At 33.9% G+C, this 24,206-nt stretch overlaps 1 protein-coding gene, 1 long non-coding RNA gene and 1 pseudogene across 2 annotated transcripts; all 3 read left to right on the top strand.

Moving 5' to 3' along the window:
- Nucleotides 1–2,739: 2,739 nt before the first annotated feature.
- On the top strand, nucleotides 2,740–5,410 carry LOC127118708 (uncharacterized). Its single transcript, XR_007802320.1, has 4 exons — nucleotides 2,740–2,968; nucleotides 3,807–3,912; nucleotides 4,028–4,081; nucleotides 5,048–5,410. It is a non-coding gene; the product is annotated as an uncharacterized LOC127118708 (long non-coding RNA).
- A 173-nt stretch (nucleotides 5,411–5,583) lies between these two features.
- On the top strand, nucleotides 5,584–11,288 carry LOC127122474 (probable receptor-like protein kinase At5g59700). Its single transcript, XM_051052803.1, has 3 exons — nucleotides 5,584–5,614; nucleotides 5,847–7,061; nucleotides 9,506–11,288. Exons 1-3 carry the CDS (start codon nucleotides 5,584–5,586, stop codon nucleotides 9,667–9,669), a joined length of 1,410 nt encoding a protein of 469 aa, XP_050908760.1. The 3' UTR covers nucleotides 9,670–11,288.
- A 4,073-nt stretch (nucleotides 11,289–15,361) lies between these two features.
- Nucleotides 15,362–16,242, top strand: LOC127122473 (receptor-like protein kinase HERK 1; annotated as a pseudogene).
- The last annotated feature ends 7,964 nt before the right edge of the window (nucleotides 16,243–24,206 follow it).

Below are 24,206 nucleotides of genomic sequence, written 5' to 3'. Positions count from 1 at the left end.
TAAACCAAAATGTTAGATGAAAATGAAAAGGAGAGGGAAAATTTTGGGGTATGATAGTGGTGTGGTGTGAATGTAATTCTTTATGTCAAAGCAAAACTTTCTATAGAGTTTGTCGTTGTCGAAATACTATGTGTGTCGAATTGTATAGTTGTCGAAATATCGATAGAATTTTAGACTTAGCTTTATTTGTTATTTTAGATGAGTTAGTTAGGTTAGTTGCAGATTGTTTGGCGTGCAAGCAATCTCAACCTATAAATAGGGAGATCCCATATCATTGATTGTAACACAAAACAATGAATTCAGTTGCATAGTTGAATAAAATTTTAGTGTGAAAAGCAGAGAAGTTTCTCTGCATAAATACTTCTTCTCATTCTTTTCTCAAAAGTCCTAATTTCCCTTTCTTCCCCAATTCATATTTTCTTCTTCAATAATCATTGTGTAGTAAAATAATCTTGCAACCAAGATTGGTTGATTCACTCAAGTAAAGAGTGAAGAACGAGAGGACTAATCAATTAGAAAGATCGATTCTTGTTTATCAAAATTTGGTTCGAAATTCTTCGAGAAATTCCACATTGAGAGTTTAGTTAATTTCCAACATGAATAAATGCACTAATAAATATAAACTAATCGATAGCAAAACAAAAGTGAAAAAAAAATCAAACTTTAAATATTTAATGGAAATAATAACAAGAAGAAGAGAAAAAAAATTTATGTTGCTCCTTTAGAGAAATAATGACCATGCTCCCAATTAAAGTGAAAAAAAAGAAAAAAGCTTAAGATAAAAAATATGTGAAAATTTTAGTTAGAGTAGAAATGTCTTCTAAAAAAGAAATTAGAATAGCTTAAATTTTAAAATAAAAGTCTGATGCAAATATAAATATAAATTAATGGGAATAAATAATAATAATAATAATAATAATAATAATAATAATAATAATAATAATAATAATAATAATAATAATAATAAAAATAATAATAATAATAATAAAAATATAAGAAATTTTATATTTTGTTTTTAGGGGGTTTTGATGTCTTTCATCCCCTAGACATACTTGAACTTAGAAAGAATGAAAATGAAAGTAAAAGGAAAAAGTACAAATCCCTTAAGTAGGTATCCTTATGGGACCACTTTGTCATTATCCCCCTACTCTTCAAAACACATTTGATGTGGCCTATCTACAACTTCTTTCTTGGTACTTCATTGAAGAAGACATCAACAAATTATTAGTCCAAATAAATATATGAATACAAAGTATTATTCCATCAACAAAGTATTAAGTCAGCAGCCTATTAGGTCGGCTTATGTGTTCAGGTGCGGAGTGATTTGTTATTCCGTTTTTGTCTGCTTACAGTTGGTTCAAGGAGCAACTAGTTCGTTTATGTGCCAATATTTTAGTCTGGTTCTGGTTTGGAAGTTGGGGTCTAATTATGTCTATTACTGTTTGTATGTTTTTCTTTTTGTAATTTCCTCATTTATTAGGTGCTTGGGTTTAAAGTAAAGTGGGTGGGTGGATATGGTACTGATGTCTGTTTTTCTGCTGTAGCAGTTTATTATTTAGGTCCATGCATAATTCTAGTAGCAGGGATTCTGATTTCGCTGTATTGTTTGGCATAGCTTATGCCTTTAATAGTTAATATATATCATTGTTTTGCTGCTTAAAAAAAATGAATACGCTAAAGACTTTAAGTACTCAAAATCAAATTGAAAAATTGCCATTACCACAATCCAATCATCATCACAGTGAAATGTTCAATGAACACAAATCAAAATGTTTGTCAATTAAAAATAAAATTCTAGTAAAATAAAACATAAAATAAGAATTATTTGTTAACAATTATAATAAAAAAATCATATGATAATTATTTAAAATATTTAATAATTACAACACATACAGTATAACTAGAACATTAAAATTAAGAGTAAAGAGATAAACATTAAAAATAGAGGAGTAAAATTATAAATAAATTGAAGTATAATATATTTAAAAAAGATGATAATTTATAATTAAAAAATAATTAAATTATTAAAAAAGAATAGAAAAATATGTTACCGTTATCACGCAATTGAAGTGAGGAGTAAAAGAAGTGTACCTACCTACTTAGTTTTATTTAAAAGAGATTTGCAAATCAACACAAGTCAGAACATTACTCTAACTGGTAAATTCTGCTCTGCAGCTCTTGCCATTTTTTGCTATCAACAATGACATCTCTTCGTTATCATATTCTTCTTCTTCTTCAATTCTTTGCATTTTATAACTTCTGTTTGCAATCCTTCATTTCCTCTGCATTTCTTCTTTGTTTTCTCTCATGGATTCCAAGCCACACTCTCCACCTTACCCCTTTGTTATTACAGATTACCCACCACCACCACCTCATCCAACTTCCCCTCATATTTCTCACTACAACATATTTTACTTTAGGCAACGAAATATTAGACAATGCCTTAAGAACCGTAGTTAAAAAGGTAACACGCAACGGTTTTTCATAAGTTGTCAAGTTTTTAAATTTGTTTGAAAATCCACCTCCTATTGGTTTTAAGCTGCATTTTAGAATTGTGGGTGTAATATAACCCGTCCCCTTTTGTATATAGGGGACTTTTTTTATCGTAATGATATACAAATTAAATGTCATACCTATACAATATAATGACGTGGATTAGATAAATTATTATTTTTTAAATTAAATAAATAAAATATTAGTTAGGAAAAGAATTTTTCATGGGATATAAGTAAAATAAAAAAAAACCAAATTTCTACCTGGAACGGTAGTTTTCGAGAAATTTCTATTGCACTGCGCCGTCACTCGCATCTCCGTTTTTCCTTGTCCGTGCTTGGATTCTTCACCTCATTCATATGATGCGTTCGTATGCAAGCTTCTCTTCTTGTTCAACATACATTCTTCTCTTTAATTGATTCAACCCTCCTACTCAATCGTTCTAGGTTTCTTCATAACTTGAAACCCATAAAAGGTAAGTGAATGATTGTATATTTATCTGTTTTCTTCTCCATTGCAATTTGTTGTCTGTTTGATTTTCTAATTTGGGGTTTTAGATTTGGCTTTCTCCAATTTGTTGTATGTTATATTATCTGATTTAGGGTTTTAGATTTGCCTTTCTCATTTGGGTTTTTGATTTTATTTGAACCATGAAACCCAAATTACTGTTGAAGTATTAATGTGCGGTGGCTTTAAACTTTCATAATCAGTAACTCATTGATTGGTATAGTTGTTCAAGAAAAATACTTGTTTGTTTGTGGGAGGTTTCTTCAAGAATGAGGGTAAGGTGTTTGTAAAATTAGTTGAACCAAATTATGAATAAAACATGTTTTGGATGATAAAGATATCACTGTTTCTTGCTAAATATTATGTGGCTTAGTTTAGAAAAAATTGGAAGAGCAAATTTTCATTAATGACTTGTAGTGTTTCTGTAATGAAATGGGTTGATGTCTTAACTCATAAAAATAACAATTGGATCTAACCCTCACATGATTGAATTGGGAAATTATGCTTAGTTATGACATGAGAGTTAAAACATTGAGTATAGTTATGTATTCTAATCCGCACGTCATTGAGTTAGAAAAATCGTTAGCACATAAAGATTTTAAATTGATATATTTTTAATGGCACTGGATATTTTATCTTTTGCGTGTCAAAATCTATGTACAATTTAAGACTTTACCTTTGCTAGATTGAGATTTATTTATAAAATAAACACAATAAGTTGAAAATGGGTTTTAGGTCATGGTTCTCTTTATTTTTGGCTATCAACACATGAGTTTATTTTATTTGTATGCCCTTTATACACTCAGTGCAGAGAAGAAGGAAAAAAGATGGAATCCAAAAGCTATAGTATCAATGTTCCAAGCTTTAAACAAGTTTTCAAAGAAACTTTTGTTTGACTGTCATTATGGATTGGTGCAATCTCTATCTCTCTTACATACACACTCTTTGTCTCATTTATATTAATCTTGTTGTATCTAAGTTTTGTAAATAGTATTATTGTGATTCACTTTTGCTTCTTATCTAATAGAATTGATGAATGGAAACATCCAGTAGAGGACACACTTGACAGTGGCTTGGAAATGTAAGATATTTCCTTGTTATTTTAAATAATTTTATCTAGTTTCTTAATTAACATGATAATGTAGCTTAGAAAAAAAAAACATATTTTTTCCTAAGCCTTGTGCAGTTCACTGGGTAGAATGTTTCTTAAGGAAATGATACCATAATGTAAATTATTCTTCTCTTTCCCTTGACTGGCCCAATTTGATTTTCACTTCTTATAGTTTCTATATTTAAATATTTGCTTTTATAGTGACTAGTTTTCATAAGTAATCTGTAATATTCTTAATGCATTTGTGAGGCATTGTGTTTTTAGAATAACATATCTTTGTTTTTCTCTTATTTTACTTCGTATTAATGTATGGCTACTTGGAAAAATTCCGTAGTACTTTGTGCATTCATTTATTTGTATTACTTTTGATTAATTTAGAAAGGTTATGAGAATTAGTTTTATAATCCTAAGCAAATAATAAGATGTCATTTGAATGACAAACCACCAATGTCTAACAAGAAAACTCAAACAGAAGCACTGATATCTCACTATTGAACAACATGGTTAAAGTCATACTAAAGAATTGAATTAAAAACAAAATATACACCTTTTATCAATAATGAACATATAAACCATTATGAAACATAAGTGATTTTTTAATAGATTAATTGAAATACCTAATATTATTTTAATTTTTATAGATTATGTTGTTTATTATTTTTAAGATAGTATATATTATTTTGTAGATGTTGGTTTTATTATTAATTATTCTCTTATATATTCAGGTGAGACCTTGATTTTGTGTGTTCAGTGTTGTTGTGTCGGTTTTTGTTGTAGTGTAGTGTAAGCATGTAGCTTTGATTCATTAGTAACTTGTAGCTTGGGAAGGGGATGGGACATGTTTAACTCCAGCATGTTGCATGTATTTGTAGTTAGATGAAGAGAATGAGCAAGCATTCAGTTTGTAATGCATATTCTTTTGTTTCCATTTTGCAGCAAGAGTAATCAAAATTCTATGACGACAAAGGAGGATATAGATAAATGTAAAGGTTCTGCTATTGAAAATTTGAGAGAAAAGAAACTTTAGATGAAGAGAAACATCTTTTTCAAAAAGTTTCTTATGCTTTTCTCAACCTGCAAAACAAAGATTAAAAGCTGGTACATGAATATTTATTACAAGGAATCTTAGGCAAAAAGATTTTGTTAGGATTTTATGAAAGAGAATACTAGGGATATTATTGGAGAGATTGTTTATTATTGTATATTTAATTATAAATAAAGTTTATGATGATATACACTACTGTTTGCAGTGGAATCCTTTGAAGTAAATAACAAAACTAAATATTATCATTACTTTAATATTATATTATCCTTTATAATAAATTTTATATTATCCATAGTTAAATAAACATTATTTAATTTTAAATAAAAAATGGCGTAACCGAATTTAAAAAGATGTGGCAAACATATTAGGCAACGTTTTAGAAGAGTAGCCTAAACAAAAAGCGTGGACTATAATTGTTCAAATAAACATGGTCTGTTTGATAGGCAACGGTTATAAAGGTGCAGTCTAATCAAAACCGCGGTCTAAAATTAGTTTTAAACCGCGGCCTATTAATAATTTTAGGCGATGCTTTTCCCATTCGTGGGTGGTAGTGAAAAAACCGTAGCATATACGAAAAGGCAACGACGGCATATTCCACACCTAAATAACCGTGGACTAAAGACTTAGGCTACGGTTTTTGTACTTTTAGCCGCGCTTTTCAGCTGTAGCGTAAACTCATTTTTGTTGTAGTGTCTCCACCTTCTCCTCCGGCGACTTCCACTCCTCCTGGCACTAACATTGGACTCATCTCAGGTATCATTACTGCTGGTGTAGTTGTTCTTATCATCTTGTTAATTGTTTGGATACTAATTTATAGGAGAAGAAAATTTACAACAAAACAGAAGGAGCTCACTCAAAACACCGCAACCACTACAAATGTCGCAACAACATCAAACACAATATCAAGAAGAGAGTATCAGTACCTTCTCACTCTCTCTGAAGTGGAAGAAAGCACCAATTATTTTGATGAATCTCTCGTCGTTGGAGTAGGAGGATTCGGTAAAGTGTATAGGGGAGAATTGAGGGATGGAAGAAAGGTGGCTGTAAAGAGAGGGAGTAGAACTTCTCTTCAGGGCATTCAAGAGTTTAGGGCTGAAATAGAAACCCTATTTAAATTCCGCCATGGGAATTTAGTGTCATTGATCGGTTACTGCGACGAGAATCACGAGTTAATTTTGGTTTACGAGTTCGTTGAAAAAGGAACTTTGAGAAGTCATTTGTATGGTTCTGGTCTTCAAAGTTTATCATGGAACGAAAGATTGAATGTGTGCATGGGAGCGGCAAAAGGACTCAATTATCTACACACGGCTTATCCTACTGCGGTCATTCATCGGGACGTGAAATCAGTGAACATTTTATTGGACGGAAATCTCAATGCCAAAGTAGGAGACTTTGGCATATCAAGAACAGGTCCCAGTGTCCATGAGACGCATGTCAGCACCGGTGTCAAGGGAACTTTTGGATACCTCGATCCCGAGTATTTTATGCGAGAGCAACTTACAGAAAAATCTGATGTTTATTCATTTGGAGTAGTCCTCATTGAAATACTCTGTGCAAGGCCGGTCATTGATCCATCACTTCCTAGTGATGTGATCAATTTGAAAGATTGGGCGATCAATCATATTCAGAAAGGGCAGTGGGATCAAATCATCGATCCGCATTTGATTATAGGGGATATCAATCCTAATTCCCTAAAGAGGTTTATGGAAATAGCAGAAAGATGCGTTGCAGATCGCGGTGCTGACAGACCCTCCATGAGGGATGTTTTGTGGAATTTGGAGTGTTGTCTTCAATTTCAAGAAGCGGCTTTTCATGGTTCGGCTGCCGAAGATAATTCCGACAGTATAGTGGAACTTGCTACACAATATGCAACACCTGATTTTTCTTTGACAATATCGGATGAGGGTATGTGATGTTTTTTATCTTCTTGATTTGTTCTAATATTATCTTTCTCTTTAGGTTAGCACAACTTTGTTCTGATATTACAAATACATACATGTCTTCTCTTTAGGTTAGCACAACTATGTTCTGATATTACATATACATTACATGTTTCCTTATTAGCATTAACTATAGTTTCCTTATTATTTAGCTAGTGTTATTGTTATACATTGCTTTGAGTCATGCCACATATGAGAAACTGACTTACCTAGCTGGTCATTAAAGTAATTCTCACTATAACCCGTTTTCAACTTCGCGGTCAAATTCGCCACAAACCCGTTTTTGATATTTTCACATTAGTGTAAAAAGTGAGCTGTTATCTCATATCATTGGTCCCATCGACTCCCTATACCTGCGGAATTGCATTGATCTAAAGCCTATTCACCCTTCATCCTAGCAAAATCTGCTATGCCTTCTGTGAGTCCCGAAGGAGCCTCACCGTTTCCGTTCCATTGCAATATATGAGCCAGTTCATGGTATATTAATCTAGTAATCTCTTTTACGATATTTCAACGATACCTCTCAATGTAGCCTGCTGCAATATAAACTACATTGTTGCTAGAAAAATGCAGTTCCGTTAATATTTTTGACAGTTACACTAACATCAGCAAACCACCTTTGTAGGTTGCAAAAAAATTCTTCTCAACAATCTCATTCAGAACAGGACTTTTTTCTTTCATCAATTTGAACATCTTTAGACAATGACCTTCCTCATACTCATCATACTCCTCAGTGCATAACTAAATTTTTAATTGAAATGATGCTCAAACTGCAAAATAGCAGGAGTAGTAGGAAACAAGAAATGATAATAACTAAACTAATAGATAGTCAACAACCTTATCCACTTATTGTCTTAACCCTTTGTCTATCGTCTTACCAATTGATTCTTTTCCGAAACCTGATTGTGCGGTCTCTGCTACCACTTTTGCACTAGCCATAAGCTCGCTCGTTGAAAGCTTCCTATATTCCCCGCTCCCTATGCTCTTGTGAGGTTCCGAAGAAGCCATGCATGTTTTGATAATAACTTAATTTACAAGAGGTAGCTTCAAGACTTGAACAGAGTTTTTCAATTATTTTGGAAACTTCTTAACCTGTGTATTAGGATGTATAACATGATAGATACTCTCCTTTTAGATTGGAAGAAAAATAAGAAGAAAATTTAAACGACATGAACTGGCATTGTCAATCCATGCTGCTTTAAAATGTAAAACTTGGTAAGTTTATCAATGTGATAGATATTGCAATCTACTAATCCTGATGTATGCTTTCAGAAAATTCAGTCTATAACACTAACACTGTACTAAATTCAACTATACATTATAACATTATAGGTATTCTAAGTTATTGAGCCTAAATGACACTCACCCACCATTTACTGTGTCCTTGGTTGCTTTTGTGCTTAAGCCTCATCACAGTGTTCATCGATCCCAAATTGAGTTTCATCCACTTAGATGAATGAATGTTCCCTGTAGCAGTTTTTACTTCATTGAATGTGAAACACTTCAAATTGTTTGATTGTAATGTCTTGCTGCTAAAATTGGTCATCACATCCACTTCTCTCCCAACAACCTTTGCATTTAAACTTGTTTATGTCAGAATAGAATCGTTCACTAATTGCTTATGTGAAGAAAAATTCTCATGTCAAGAAAAACTAGTGTAAGAAATCAATGTTTTTAAGTACTTTTGGGTGTCAAAACGTCATGCATTGAGCTTTAAATGATGTGTTACTTAGATTTACATAAAATCAAGGAAAGATAAAAGAAGATACAAAAACCAACTACATATGAGTTTTTGTGTGAGACAACATATCAAAATGAGCAATCCATTAGTTGAGTGCATATTACATATAATCCCAATCTCTGTTGGAAACCTAGGGGAGTAAGTTGCAGCAGGTTATGGTCTTATATGAGACACTATTGTAAAATAAGCTCTAGAAGTCCCATATTTGCGATAACCAAGATGCCTTACATATTGTCGCTAATTCAGTTTTTCATGAGCAAACTAGGAATATTGAAATAGATTGCCATTTTATCAGTGAGAAGATTGTGTCTAGATCTTTTGTTGGTTCTAATGATCAATTAACAAATATCATGACAATGGTGAATAGGATGTATGTGAGGGTACAAAATTTGATTAATTGTATTATCATATGAAATTCGATACCAGTTATGTTATGTGCCAGTTCAATCTAATATTTTGCTGTGTGCTATTTGCATTACATGATGCCTCCTTAATTTGAAACAGACGAAAATTACTACTTAATATGAATTCACAGACTGTTTCTTGCCCAGTTGTAAAATTTGCAAGCACTTCTGCTGCTACTTGTTTATTGTTGAAATAATATTTAGTGTTGTCTTTTCAACTAAAATTTAAGTTTAAGGTGTATTTTTCTTAAAAATTATTTGCAGGTCGGGAAAGGGGAAGAGGCCTTGGACGTGCTTGTGATGCTGCGGTTCAATGTTCAGCTGCGGAAGATAATTCAGATATCATAGTGGAACTTGCTCCAACAAATGCAACAGTTTCTTCTTCTTCCGCTTCTGCAAATATCGAGGACTCACCTGATTTTATCTGATGAGGGCATCTAAAGTTAGTTTTCTTGATTTTATTTTTATTTTTAAATTAGTACAATATTTGATATTTCTGCTTGTTTTATTCACGACAACTATATTGATTCAGTATTGTAATTTGAATATCCTCGGATTTAAATTATATGTTTTACATGACATTTGATGGTTGTGATGGTGCTGATTTTTCCCTTCCCTTCCATTAGCTGCTTTTGTTTTAGTTAACTGTAAAAGGAAGAGAAAAAAAATTGTTAACACAATATAGTAACAATTTTCATTAATGTTGGGGTATTAAATTATGACTCGATGACTCATATAAAACTAGTACTATGATTTATACTTTTTGTTATTCCAAACTTAAAATTTTGTACTTTTGGTAGTCGAATATTTTTATCTTTATTGGATTGCTATTTTAATATGCTTCTTCCACATGCTAGGTTAGACTTCAATTTATTGATAGTAGTATTATAGATATTTTAATACGCTTCTTGCACAAGACTATAAGAAGAGCAACACAAGTGATAGTAGAAAGATATATTTTTGCTTTCCATTTGTCTTTACCTCTTAATGGCTTTTCAAAATGTATCTCTCTTTCATGCATTTCTCATTTCACTGTCTTTTAGCTTTGTTCTTGCATTTCCAATCATGGGCATAATGGTTCGAGCAGACAAGGGTGCGACTTTCCCTCTTATTATGCCCATGATTGGAAATGCAAGAACAAAGCTAAAACACAGTGAAATGAGAAATGCATGGAAGAGAGATACATTTTGAAAAGCCATTAAGAGGTAAAGACAAATGGAAAGCAAAAATATATCTTTCTACTATCACTTGTGTTGCTCTTCTTATAGTCTTGTGCAAGAAGCGTATTAAAATATCAATAATACTACTATCAATAAATTGAAGTCTAATTTAGCATGTGCAACAAGCATATTAAAATAGCAACCTAGTAAAGATAAAAAAATTCAACTACCAAAAGTACAAAATTTTAAGTTTTAAATTTAGAATAACAAAAAGTATTAATCATAGTACTAGTTTTATATGAGTCATCGAGTTATAATTTAATACCGCATCATTAATGAAAATTGTTAATGTATTGTGTTAACAATATTTTTCTCTTCCTTTTACAGTTAACTAAAACAAAAGCAGCTAATGGAATGGAAGGGAAAAATCAGCACCAACACAACCATCAAATGTCATGTAAAACATATAATTTAAATCCGAGGATATTGAAATTACAATACTGAATCAATATAGTTGTCGTGAATAAAACAAGCAGAAATATCAAATATTGTACTAATTTAAAAATAGTACAATTTTTTAACAAAAGATCTAGACACAATCTTCTCACTGATGAAATGGCAATCTATTTCAATATTCCTAGTTTGCTCATGAAAAACTGAATTAGCGACAATATGTAAGGCAGCTTGGTTATCGCAAATATGAGACTTCTAGAGCTTATTTTACAATAGTGTCTCATATAAGACCATAACCTGCTGCAACTTACTCCCCTAGGTTTCCAACAGAGATTGGGATTATATGTAATATGCACTCAACTAATGGATTGCTCATTTTGATATGTTGTCTCACACAAAAACTCATATGTAGTTGGTTTTTGTATCTTCTTTTATCTTTCCTTGATTTTATGTAAATCTAAGTAACACATCATTTAAAGCTCAATGCATGACGTTTTGACACCCAAAAGTACTGAAAAACATTGATTTCTGACACTAGTTCTTCTCACACCCAAAATAGTTTTTTATTTATCTCTCATTATGTCTCATTTGATTATATATATATATATATATATATATATATATATATATATATATAATATATTATTTGATTAATATATATATATATATATATATATATATATATATATATATATATATTTGATTAATATATATATATATATATATATATATAATATATATATTATATATAATATATATATATATATTATATTTGATTATATATATATATATTATCAAATATATATATATATTAATATATATATATATATAATATATATATATATTATATATATTCTATATATATATATATATATATTAATCAAATGAAACACAATGAGAGATAAATAAAAAAGCTATTTTAAAAGGATTTTATTCACAAAAATTAACATGATTAAATCAAAATATGGAATCAGAAGAACTATCACAATTCCTACATTAACACACACCATAAAAAGTACCCTCTTGACATGAAGTGATGTTATCGTTGAAATATGTCATACAGATACAAAATGACTATAAATTATTAATGTCATATATACAAAACAAATAAAATAATTAATTTTTTAACTAATTTTTTTAATAAATAAATTATCCTAGTCAATATTATCAATTTATTAAAAATATATATTTTTAATTATTAATATCATAATACAAAACTGAATAAAATAATTAATTTATTAACTAAAAAAATCAATAAATAAGTTATCCTAATTAATAGTACCAATTTGTTAAAAATATATATTTTTAATTATTAATATATACAAAAATGAGGAGATCAATTAAATTTCAAATGAGATAAAATTCAGAGATAAGAGATAAAAAATTGAGGTAAAAGTGAGATAAAAGTTAAAAAATATAAAAATATTAATATTAATAAAAAATTTATTTAAGACAAAAATAAAAATAAAAATACACCTTATTCCAAAATAAATTGTGTTAAACTATTTAACCTACATAATATCATTTTTGTTTAACTCCATATCCAAATTTTGGTACACATGAAACAAAATAATGATCCAAACGTATTTTGAAATTGTCAAAATTGTAAAAAAAAATTCAAGCGTCTGTCTATAACTCAAATGACTAACAAAAAGTATATACATTTTTTTCTGGAAAATATTGACACTCATGATTAGTAGGAGAAGAGAAGTTAAACTAGATGTCTTTGTCAAGGTTTTTGCCGTGTGGGAAGAGTATTGTGAACTGTCACATGGTTGCTTTCCTTGTCGCATACTAGGAATACTAATTGGTCCCCTTTTTCTAATCATAGCTTCTTTTTTTTTTTGGGACCCACTATCCTAATGGTTGATTTAAATGTGGAAGGCAGATCCCCTTTCTATCTAATGGTACAGTTAATCACATTGTTGTTTTGTGAATCTTAACTTATTTAATTGTATAGTTGTCGAAATATCGATAGAATTTTAGACTTAGCTTTATTTGTTATTTTAGATGAGTTAGTTAGGTTAGTTGCAGATTGTTTGGCGTGCAAGCAATCTCAGCCTATAAATAGGGAGATCCCATATCATTGATTGTAACACAAAACAATGAATTCAGTTGCATAGTTGAATAAAATTTTAGTGTGAAAAGCAGAGAAGTTTCTCTGCATAAATACTTCTTCTCATTCTTTTCTCAAAAGTCCTAATTTCCCTTTCTTCCCCAATTCATATTTTCTTCTTCAATAATCATTGTGTAGTAAAATAATCTTGCAACCAAGATTGGTTGATTCACTCAAGTAAAGAGTGAAGAACGAGAGGACTAATCAATTAGAAAGATCGATTCTTGTTTATCAAAATTTGGTTCGAAATTCTTCGAGAAATTCCACATTGAGAGTTTAGTTAATTTCCAACATGAATAAATGCACTAATAAATATAAACTAATCGATAGCAAAACAAAAGTGAAAAAAAATCAAACTTTAAATATTTAATGGAAATAATAACAAGAAGAAGAGAAAAAAAAATTTATGTTGCTCCTTTAGAGAAATAATGACCATGCTCCCAATTAAAGTGAAAAAAAAGAAAAAAGCTTAAGATAAAAAATATGTGAAAATTTTAGTTAGAGTAGAAATGTCTTCTAAAAAAGAAATTAGAATAGCTTAAATTTTAAAATAAAAGTCTGATGCAAATATAAATATAAATTAATGGGAATAAATAATAATAATAATAATAATAATAATAATAATAATAATAAAAATAATAATAATAATAATATATAATAAAAAATAATAATAATAATAATAAAAATATAAGAAATTTTATATTTTGTTTTTAGGGGGTTTTGATGTCTTTCATCCCCTAGACATACTTGAACTTAGAAAGAATGAAAATGAAAGTAAAAGGAAAAAGTACAAATCCCTTAAGTAGGTATCCTTATGGGACCACTTTGTCATTATCCCCCTACTCTTCAAAACACATTTGATGTGGCCTATCTACAACTTCTTTCTTGGTACTTCATTGAAGAAGACATCAACAAATTATTAGTCCAAATAAATATATGAATACAAAGTATTATTCCATCAACAAAGTATTAAGTCAGCAGCCTATTAGGTCGGCTTATGTGTTCAGGTGCGGAGTGATTTGTTATTCCGTTTTTGTCTGCTTACAGTTGGTTCAAGGAGCAACTAGTTCGTTTATGTGCCAATATTTTAGTCTGGTTCTGGTTTGGAAGTTGGGGTCTAATTATGTCTATTACTGTTTGTATGTTTTTCTTTTTGTAATTTCCTCATTTATTAGGTGCTTGGGTTTAAAGTAAAGTGGGTGGGTGGATATGGTACTGATGTCTGTTTTTCTGCTGTAGCAGTTTATTATTTAGGTCCATGCATAATTCTAGTAGCAGGGATTCTGATTTCGCTGTATTGTTTGGCATAGCTTATGCCTTTAATAGTTAATATATATCATTGTTTTGCTGCTTAAAAAAAATGAATACGCTAAAGACTTTAAGTACTCAAAATCAAATTGAAAAATTGCCATTACCACAATCCAATCATCATCACAGTGAAATGTTCAATGAACACAAATCAAAATGTTTGTCAATTAAAAATAAAATTCTAGTAAAATAAAACATAAAATAAGAATTATTTGTTAACAATTATAATTAAAAAAATCATATGATAATTATTTAAAATATTTAATAATTACAACACATACAGTATAACTAGAACATTAAAATTAAGAGTAAAGAGATAAACATTAAAAATAGAGGAGTAAAATTATAAATAAATTGAAGTATAATATATTTAAAAAAGATGATAATTTATAATTAAAAAAATAATTAAATAATTAAAAAAAGAATAGAAAAATATGTTACCGTTATCACGCAATTGAAGTGAGGAGTAAAAGAAGTGTACCTACCTACTTAGTTTTATTTAAAAGATGGTAAATTCTGCTCTGCAGCTCTTGCCATTTTTTGCTATCAACAATGACATCTCTTCGTTATCATATTCTTCTTCTTCTTCTTCAATTCTTTGCATTTTATAACTTCTGTTTGCAATCCTTCATTTCCTCTGCATTTCTTCTTTGTTTTCTCTCATGGATTCCAAGCCACACTCTCCACCTTACCCCTTTGTTATTACCGATTACCCACCACCACCACCTCATCCAACTTCCCCTCATATTTCTCCACCTTCTCCTCCGGCGACTTCCACTCCTCCTGGCACTAACATTGGACTCATCTCAGGTGTCATTACTGCTGGTGTAGTTGTTCTTATCATCTTGTTAATTGTTTGGATACTAATTTATAGGAGAAGAAAATTTACAACAAAACAGAAGGAGCTCACTCAAAACACCGCAACCACTACAAATGTCGCAACAACATCAAACACAATATCAAGAAGAGAGTATCAGTACCTTCTCACTCTCTCTGAAGTGGAAGAAAGCACCAATTATTTTGATGAATCTCTCGTAGTTGGAGTAGGAGGGTTCGGTAAAGTGTATAGGGGAGAATTGAGGGATGGAAGAAAGAAAGGTGGCTGTAAAGAGAGGGAGTAGAACTTCTCTTCAGGGCATTCAAGAGTTTAGGGCTGAAATAGAAACCCTATTTAAATTCCGCCATGGGAATTTAGTGTCATTGATCGGTTACTGCGACGAGAATCACGAGTTAATTTTGGTTTACGAGTTCGTTGAAAAAGGAACTTTGAGAAGTCATTTGTATGGTTCTGGTCTTCAAAGTTTATCATGGAATGAAAGATTGAATGTGTGCATGGGAGCGGCAAAAGGACTCAATTATCTACACACGGCTTATCCTACTGCGGTCATTCATCGGGACGTGAAATCGGTGAACATTTTATTGGACGGAAATCTCAATGCCAAAGTAGGAGATTTTGGCATATCAAGAACAGGTCCCAGTGTCCATGAGACGCATGTCAGCACCGGTGTCAAGGGAACTTTTGGATACCTCGATCCCGAGTATTTTATGCGAGAGCAACTTACAGAAAAATCTGATGTTTATTCATTTGGAGTAGTCCTCATTGTGCAAGGCCGGTCATTGATCCATCACTTCCTAGTGATGCGATCAATTTGAAAGATTGGGCGATCAATCATATTCAGAAAGGGCAGTGGGATCAAATCATCGATCCACATTTGATTATAGGGGATATCAATCCTGATTCCCTGAAGAGGTTTATGGAAATAGCGGAAAGATGCGTTGCAGATCGCGGTGCTGACAGACCCTCCATGAGGGATGTTTTGTGGAATTTGGAGTGTTGTCTTCAATTTCAAGAAGCGGCTTTTCATGGTTCGGCTGCCGAAGATGATTCCGACAGTATAGTGGAACTTGCTACACAATATGCAACACCTGATTTTTCTTTGACAATATCGGATGACGGTATGTGATGTTTTTTATCTTCTTCATTTGTTCTAATATTATCTTTCTCTTTAGGTTAGCACAACTTTGTTCTGATATTTCAAATACATTACATGTTTCCTTATTAGCATTAACTATAGTTTCCTTATTATTTAGCTAGTGTTATTGTTATACATTGCTTTACAGTCATGCCACATATGAGAAACTGACTTACCTAGCCGGTCATTAAAGTAATTCTCACTATAACCCGTTTTCAACTTCGCGGTCAAATTCGCCACAAACCCGTTTTTGATATTTTCACATTAGTGTAAAAAGTGAGCTGTTATCTCATATCATTGATTTTCTTCTTGTGGTAGGACAGATTTTTGGTGTGAGCCATAAGGCACAGATTTGCGGTTTCATCACTATCACTTGAACTTTGTGTGCTTGATGAATCACTATCGCTTTCCCATGCAATGTAAGCTCTTCTTTGTTTGTTGTACTCTTTTGGTGGAGCTTTTCTTTGATCCTTATACTTCATAGGACAATCTGTTTTATAATGTCCAGATTTACCACAATTAAAACAAGATCCTTTTCCTCTACTCTTCCTATTCTCTTCCTGTTTTGAATCTGTAGATTGTCTTCGAAACTTCATGAGGTTTTTGTCGGAATGCTTGACTCCATTCTTTCGAATGAATCTATTATATCTCCTTACAAACAGTCCCATTTCCTGATCATCCGAATCTTTGTCACTACTAGAATCATTGTCACTTTGCTCTTTTCGTGAGGACTTAGAGCTAGAGGCCACAAGAGCTATTGGCTTCTTCTCTCCCTCTTTGTCTCTCTTCTTCTCCTTTTCCTTCTTACTTTTATTCTCAAACTTTTCAAGACTTTCTAATGCTTGCTGATGTTCTTCCTGTAACACCCTTCTAAAATACCCCAAATTATTTAAATAAAAAAAATAATAACATATTAATCAGAGTAATTATGCCCCGAAGGGTGTCACACAAACATCACACACTAATCATCAAAGTGTCCTGTCATGCTCATTTATCCAATTCAAAATATAAAGTATCTGCATAATACGCAGCGGATAGAAATCAATTCAATTATTCCAAACATGTAACATATTACATGCAAAATGATTCACAACCAATCAATAAAATATTCAAACATCCCATCCCGATGTTACATCTACCAGAGCATGACCCACTAGGAGACTACACTAGACTCCAACATTATCTTCTACTCAACTCACTGCTCGTTACCTGAAAAATAGTTGTAAGGGTGAGTTCCTCAATCAATATAACAAGCATTATACAACAACATGTAATGTTAAGTAAATAACGCATCAAATCACCCTAACCAGACTACCCACTCCATAACAGCAGTATCAACGCAACCTCATACTCAACAATAACAAATAGCATAGGTAAAATCTCAAAACATGCTCAACACCAACAACACAACACAACGATTTACTCACTAATTCCTCACAATGGGAATTAGCTACAGCCCCACAGGCTATGCCATGCATTCATTATGTAATGAGACTCCATGAAATGCGGTACCGACTCTTCTTGAACATATAGTCCAAGCTCACCGATCCCTCTGGATACGGCTACTGAGCTCACTAGTCCCACTCATTGAGATCTAATGACTCACTCACTAATTCCTCACCATGGGAATTAGCTACAGCCCCAAAGGCTAGACTATGCACACTACTCATCTAGTATGCCAACATCAGCAACAATTCCACAAGAATTCACTCACTAATTCCTCACCATGGGAATTAGCTACAGCCCCACAGGCTAATCATGCATGCTAATTACCTAGCAATACAACAACAACAACAACTCAAAATAGACATATGCTCACACTCTAAGCCACAAACAGTCTATTCACAAATGCATACATAACTGATACATTCACAGCATCCTGCATATCAACACCTATCCTCAACATATTGTCAATACATTTATCACAAAAGCATATCACAACATGCCATAAAATCAAACACAGTATTAGCACACTCTACTAATACCTATACTACTCAAAACAACGGGAAATGATCCCTATTACATCATACCTCAGCTAAGTCTCACTACTCAGCCTAACCAGTCAAAAACTGCACAACAACAGCACAGGAAATCACAATCCTGCCCATACGCGTATTGCCCATGCCATACGCGTATTGCCTAAATCCTGACCAAGCCATACGCGTATTGCCCAATTCCATACGCGTATGCTACGCGTATCACTTCCCCATACGCGTACCACCAGAGACCATTTTACGTTCAAAATTTCATCTTCCTCATCCATACGCGTATTGCCTAGCGCCATACGCGTACCAGCCATCCCATACGCGTATTGCCTAGTGCCATACGCGTATGACCAGAAACCAGGTTTCCAGATCTGCTATGGTTTTTCCTGCTACGAGTTCTATTCGATCTCACCTTCCACAGTCCAAATTTACACAGAAATCACTCATATCATCTAACCCGAATCATTCCCTATTCGACTTCACAACTCCTGACATTATCACATGCAATTTCCTACGAATTTCTTTCGGTTATCACCCAATTTCGTTCATCAATTATTTCCACAAATTCATCATAATCATCCAATTCAAAGGTAAATTAAAGGTCTATCACTACCCATGACATATTATCATACAATACCCGTTAATCAACGATAAACCCCCCTTACCTGAGTTAATCCGGCAAATTCTGCAGCTTCAAGCTTTTCCTCCCTTCAATCCCTTGTTCTCTGGTTCTCTTTTTGCCCTTTTCCACGATCTGTCTCTTTTTCCTTTTCACGTGAAAACAATAACCTTTTTACTAAATGGGACCTTTTTACTGATTTCCACTTTATTCCAATAATAAAAATAATAATCCAATAATAATAATCCCAATAATTATTATTCCAAAATAATAATATTATTAATCCAAACTTCTAATTATTCAATTAAATTAATAAATAAAATATTAATTTAAATTAAATAATTAGCTTATTTTAATTGGGGTGTTACAACTCTCCCCCACTAAAAGAGTTTTCGTCCTCGAAAACATACCTCAAGCGAACAACTCCGGATAAGACTCCTTCATCTGACTCTCAAGTTCCCAAGTCACATTGCCACCTGCTGGTCCTCCCCAAGCTACCTTCACCAAGGCAATCTCTTTACCCCGCAACTGCTTCAACTCTCGATCCTCGATCCTCATAGGTGATGTTTCAATAGTCAGGTTATCTCTCACCTGTACATCATCTATTTGGACTACATGCGACGGATCATGAATGTATCTCCTCAACTGAGACACATGAAAAACATCATGCAAATTCGCAAGCGACGGTGGTAAGGCGATACGATAGGCTACCTCTCCTATCCTCTCCAAAATCTGATAAGGACCAATAAATCGAGGTGTCAACTTCTTCGACTTCAAAGCTCGACCAACACCAGTTATCGGAGTAACACGAAGAAACACGTGATCTCCCTCTTGGAATTCAAGTGACTTCCTCCTCTTATCATGATAACTCTTCTGACGACTCTGAGCAATTCTCATCTTCTCCTGAATCATCTTAATCTTTTCCGTAGTTTGTTGAACAATCTCCGGTCCAACCACAGCACTCTCACCGGACTCATACCAACACAAAGGTGTCCGACATCTCCTACCATACAAAGCTTCAAACGGTGCCATACCAATGCTCGAATGAAAACTATTGTTGTAGGTAAATTCAATCAAAGGCAAATAACAATCCCAAGCACCTCCTTTTTCCAAAACACAAGCTCTCAAAAGATCTTCTAATGACTGAATCGTCCTCTCAGTCTGACCATCAGTCTGCGGGTGATATGCAGAACTCAATCTCAGCTTAGTTCCCAAAGCTCTCTGCAACCCATCCCAAAACTTTGATGTAAATCTAGGATCTCTGTCCGAAACAATACTCGACGGAATACCATGCAAACTTACAATCTTCTCAATATACAACTCAGCCAACCTCTCTAACGGATAATCCATTCTGATCGGAATGAAATGAGCCGACTTCGTCAATCTATCAACAATCACCCAAATAGCCTCAAAATTCTTATTTGTCCTCGGCAAACCAGCAACAAAATCCATACTGATACTATCCCACTTCCACTCCGGAATAGCCAACGGTTGCATTAGCCCAGACGGCTTCTGATGCTCAATCTTTGACTTCTGACAAGTCAAACAGGAATAAACAAAACTCGCAATTTCTCTTTTCATTCCCGGCCACCAAAATAACCTTTTCAAATCATGATACATCTTCGTAGCTCCAGGATGAATACTTAAGCCACTACGATGTCCCTCCTCAAGAATACTCTTCTTAAGCTCAATAACATTCGGAATACACACCCGATCGCCAAATCTCAAAACACCATTCTCATCAACTCTGAATTCACCACCTTGACCTTGATTCACTAACGTCAACTTATCAACCAAAAGCATATCGGATTTCTGACCCTCTCTGATCTCGTTCAGAATACCACTTGTTAATTTCAACATTCCCAATTTAACACTATTGTGAGTACTCTCACACACCAAACTCAAATCTCTAAACTGCTCAATTAAATCCAACTCTTTAGTCATTAGCATAGACATATGCAATGATTTCCGACTCAATGCGTCAGCCACAACGTTTGCTTTACCCGGATGGTAATTCAAACCAAAATCATAATCCTTCAGAAATTCTAACCATCTCCTCTGTCTCATATTCAGCTCTTTCTGATCGAACAAATACTTTAAACTCTTATGGTCACTGAAAACTTCAAATCTTGACCCGTACAAATAATGCCTCCATAACTTCAGAACAAATACCACAGCTGCCAACTCTAAATCATGTGTCGGATAGTTCCTCTCATGAACCCTCAGTTGTCTCGAAGCATAAGCTATAACCTGCTTATTCTGCATCAACACACCACCTAAACCCAACAATGAAGCATCACAGAAAACCTCAAATGGTTCCGACGAACTCGGTAATATCAGAATAGGAGCAGTAGTCAACCTTCTCTTTAACTCTTGGAAACCTTCTTCACATTTTGAGTCCCAAACAAACGCTTGCCCCTTTCTGGTCAACATTGTCAACGGTAATGCCAACTTAGAGAATCCCTCAATAAACTTCCTATAGTAACCTGCAAGTCCAAGAAAACTTCTTATCTCAGAAACTGACTTCGGAGCTTCCCACTTAGATACCGCTTCTATCTTAGAAGGATCAACAGCAACACCACCTCTTGAAATCACATGACCAAGAAAACTAACCTCTTCTAACCAAAATTCACACTTTGAGAGTTTAGCAAATAACTGCTTTTCTCGCAGCACTCCTAAAACCACTCTCAAATGCTCAGCATGCTCTTCTTCAGATTTCGAATACACCAAAATGTCATCAATAAATACCACAACGAACTGATCTAGATACGGATGGAAAATTCTATTCATGTACTCCATGAATACTCCCGGCGCATTAGTCACACCAAAAGGCATTACAGAATACTCATAATGTCCATACCTCGTTCTGAAAGCAGTCTTTTGAATATCTTCAGTTTTCACACGTATCTGATGATACCCAGATCTCAAGTCTATCTTGCTGAACACACTAGCACCAACCAATTGATCCATCAAATCATCAATCCTCGGTAAAGGATACCGATTCTTGATCGTCACTTTATTCAATTGCCTGTAGTCCACACACAACCTCATAGTACCTTCTTTCTTCTTAACCAACAACACTGGTGCACCCCACGGTGACACACTCGGACGAATAAATTTCTTATCCAACAGATCTTCCAATTGACTCTTCAATTCAGCTAACTCAACAGCAGACATACGGTACGGAGCCATCGATATTGGTCTAGTACCAGGTACCAAATCAATCGAGAACTCAACTTCACGTTCTGGTGGCAATTCATTCACTTCTTCCGGAAACACCTCAGGAAAATCACACACTACAGCTAGATCGCCAATCACCAGTTTATCTTTAGCTTCCAAAGTCGCTAACAGCATAAACAACTCTGCCCCATCTGCCACTTCCTCATTCACCTGCCTGGCTGATAGAAACAAACTCTTTCCTTCTTCAATCTCAGGAAATATCACAGTCTTATCAAAACAGTTGATAGAAACTCGGTTGAACACCAACCAGTTCATACCCAGAATAACGTCAATCTGCACTAATGGAAGACACACAAGATCTATCCCAAAGGCTCTACCAAAAATACTCAAGGGGCAACTTAAACAAACAGAAGTAGTAGTCACTGAACCCTTCGCAGGAGTATCAATCACCATACTACCACGCATCTCAGATATCTCTAACTTAAGTTTCACAGCACAATCCAAAGATATAAAAGAATGAGTCGCACCTGTGTCAATAATAGCTACAAGAGGAAAGCCATTAATATAACACGTACCTCGGATCAAACGATCATCTGCAGAAGTCTCAGAACCCGATAAAGCAAAAACCTTGCCTCCTGACTGATTCTCTTTCTTTGGCTTTGGACACTGTGGACTGATATGACCCAACTCTCCACAGTTGAAACAAGTCACAGTCTTCAACCGGCACTCTGCAGCCAAATGACCACCTTTTCCACACTTGAAACACTTCATCTCAGCACTGGTACACTCATGAACACGATGTCCAGCCCGACCACATCGGTAACACTTAACAGGAGCACTAGAGTCTCCCCCGCTAGGCCTTTTCATTCCACTCTGCCTCTGAAAACCTTTGCCAGCTGTATACGGTTTTCCACGATCAATCTGATTCTTGCCTTTCCTATCAACCCTCTGCTGATAGCTCTCAGCTCTGGCCTTGGAATCCTGTTCAAAAATCCTGCAACAGTCAACCAGATCAGAAAACACTCTAATCCTCTGATATCCAATCGCTTGCTTGATCTCGGGACGCAACCCGTTCTCAAACTTCACACACTTGGAAAATTCCCCAGCAGCCTCAGCATAGGGAGTGTAATACTTCGACAGCTCTGTGAACTTGGCAGCATACTCCGTAACGGACCTGTTACCCTGCTTCAATTCCAAGAACTCAATTTCTTTCTTTCCTCTGACATCCTCGGGAAAGTACTTCCTCAGAAATCTCTCTCTGAACACAGCCCAAGAAATCTCAGCATCTCCAGCAGTTTCCAACTCAGTGCGGGTAGCAACCCACCAATCGTCAGCTTCTTCTGACAGCATATGCGTACCGAACCTGACCTTCTGATTATCAGCACACTCAGTTACTCTGAAGATTCTCTCAATCTCCTTCAACCACTTCTGAGCACCATCTGGATCGTATGCTCCCTTGAACATTGGAGGATTGTTCTTTTGGAACTCACTCAACTGACGAGCAGCTCCCATTCCCACCACATTCGGATTTCCTCCAAGTACTCCAGCTAGCATACCCAGAGCCTCAGCAATCGCAGCATCATCTCTACCTCTTCCAGCCATCTCTATTCTGAAAACCCAACAAGCTAAAATAGTAAGTACTGATAGGGTTACACAACACCTATCCCGTACAGGGGAAACAGAATAACTACGACTCGACACGACCGACTATGCTCTGATACCACTAATGTAACACCCTTCTAAAATACCCCAAATTATTTAAATAAAAAAAATAATAACATATTAATCAGAGTAATTATGCCCCGAAGGGTGTCACACAAACATCACACACTAATCATCAAAGTGTCCTGTCATGCTCATTTATCCAATTCAAAATATAAAGTATCTGCATAATACGCAGCGGATAGAAATCAATTCAATTATTCCAAACATGTAACATATTACATGCAAAATGATTCACAACCAATCATAAAATATTCAAACATCCCATCCCGATGTTACATCTACCAGAGCATGACCCACTAGGAGACTACACTAGACTCCAACATTATCTTCTACTCAACTCACTGCTCGTTACCTGAAAAATAGTTGTAAGGGTGAGTTCCTCAATCAATATAACAAGCATTATACAACAACATGTAATGTTAAGTAAATAACGCATCAAATCACCC

Source organism: Lathyrus oleraceus, chromosome 2 (genome assembly GCF_024323335.1).
Source record: "Lathyrus oleraceus cultivar Zhongwan6 chromosome 2, CAAS_Psat_ZW6_1.0, whole genome shotgun sequence".
NCBI lineage: Eukaryota > Viridiplantae > Streptophyta > Magnoliopsida > Fabales > Fabaceae > Lathyrus > Lathyrus oleraceus.
Note: the sequence above shows the minus strand (reverse complement) of the source record. Positions and strands in the feature narration are given on the sequence as shown.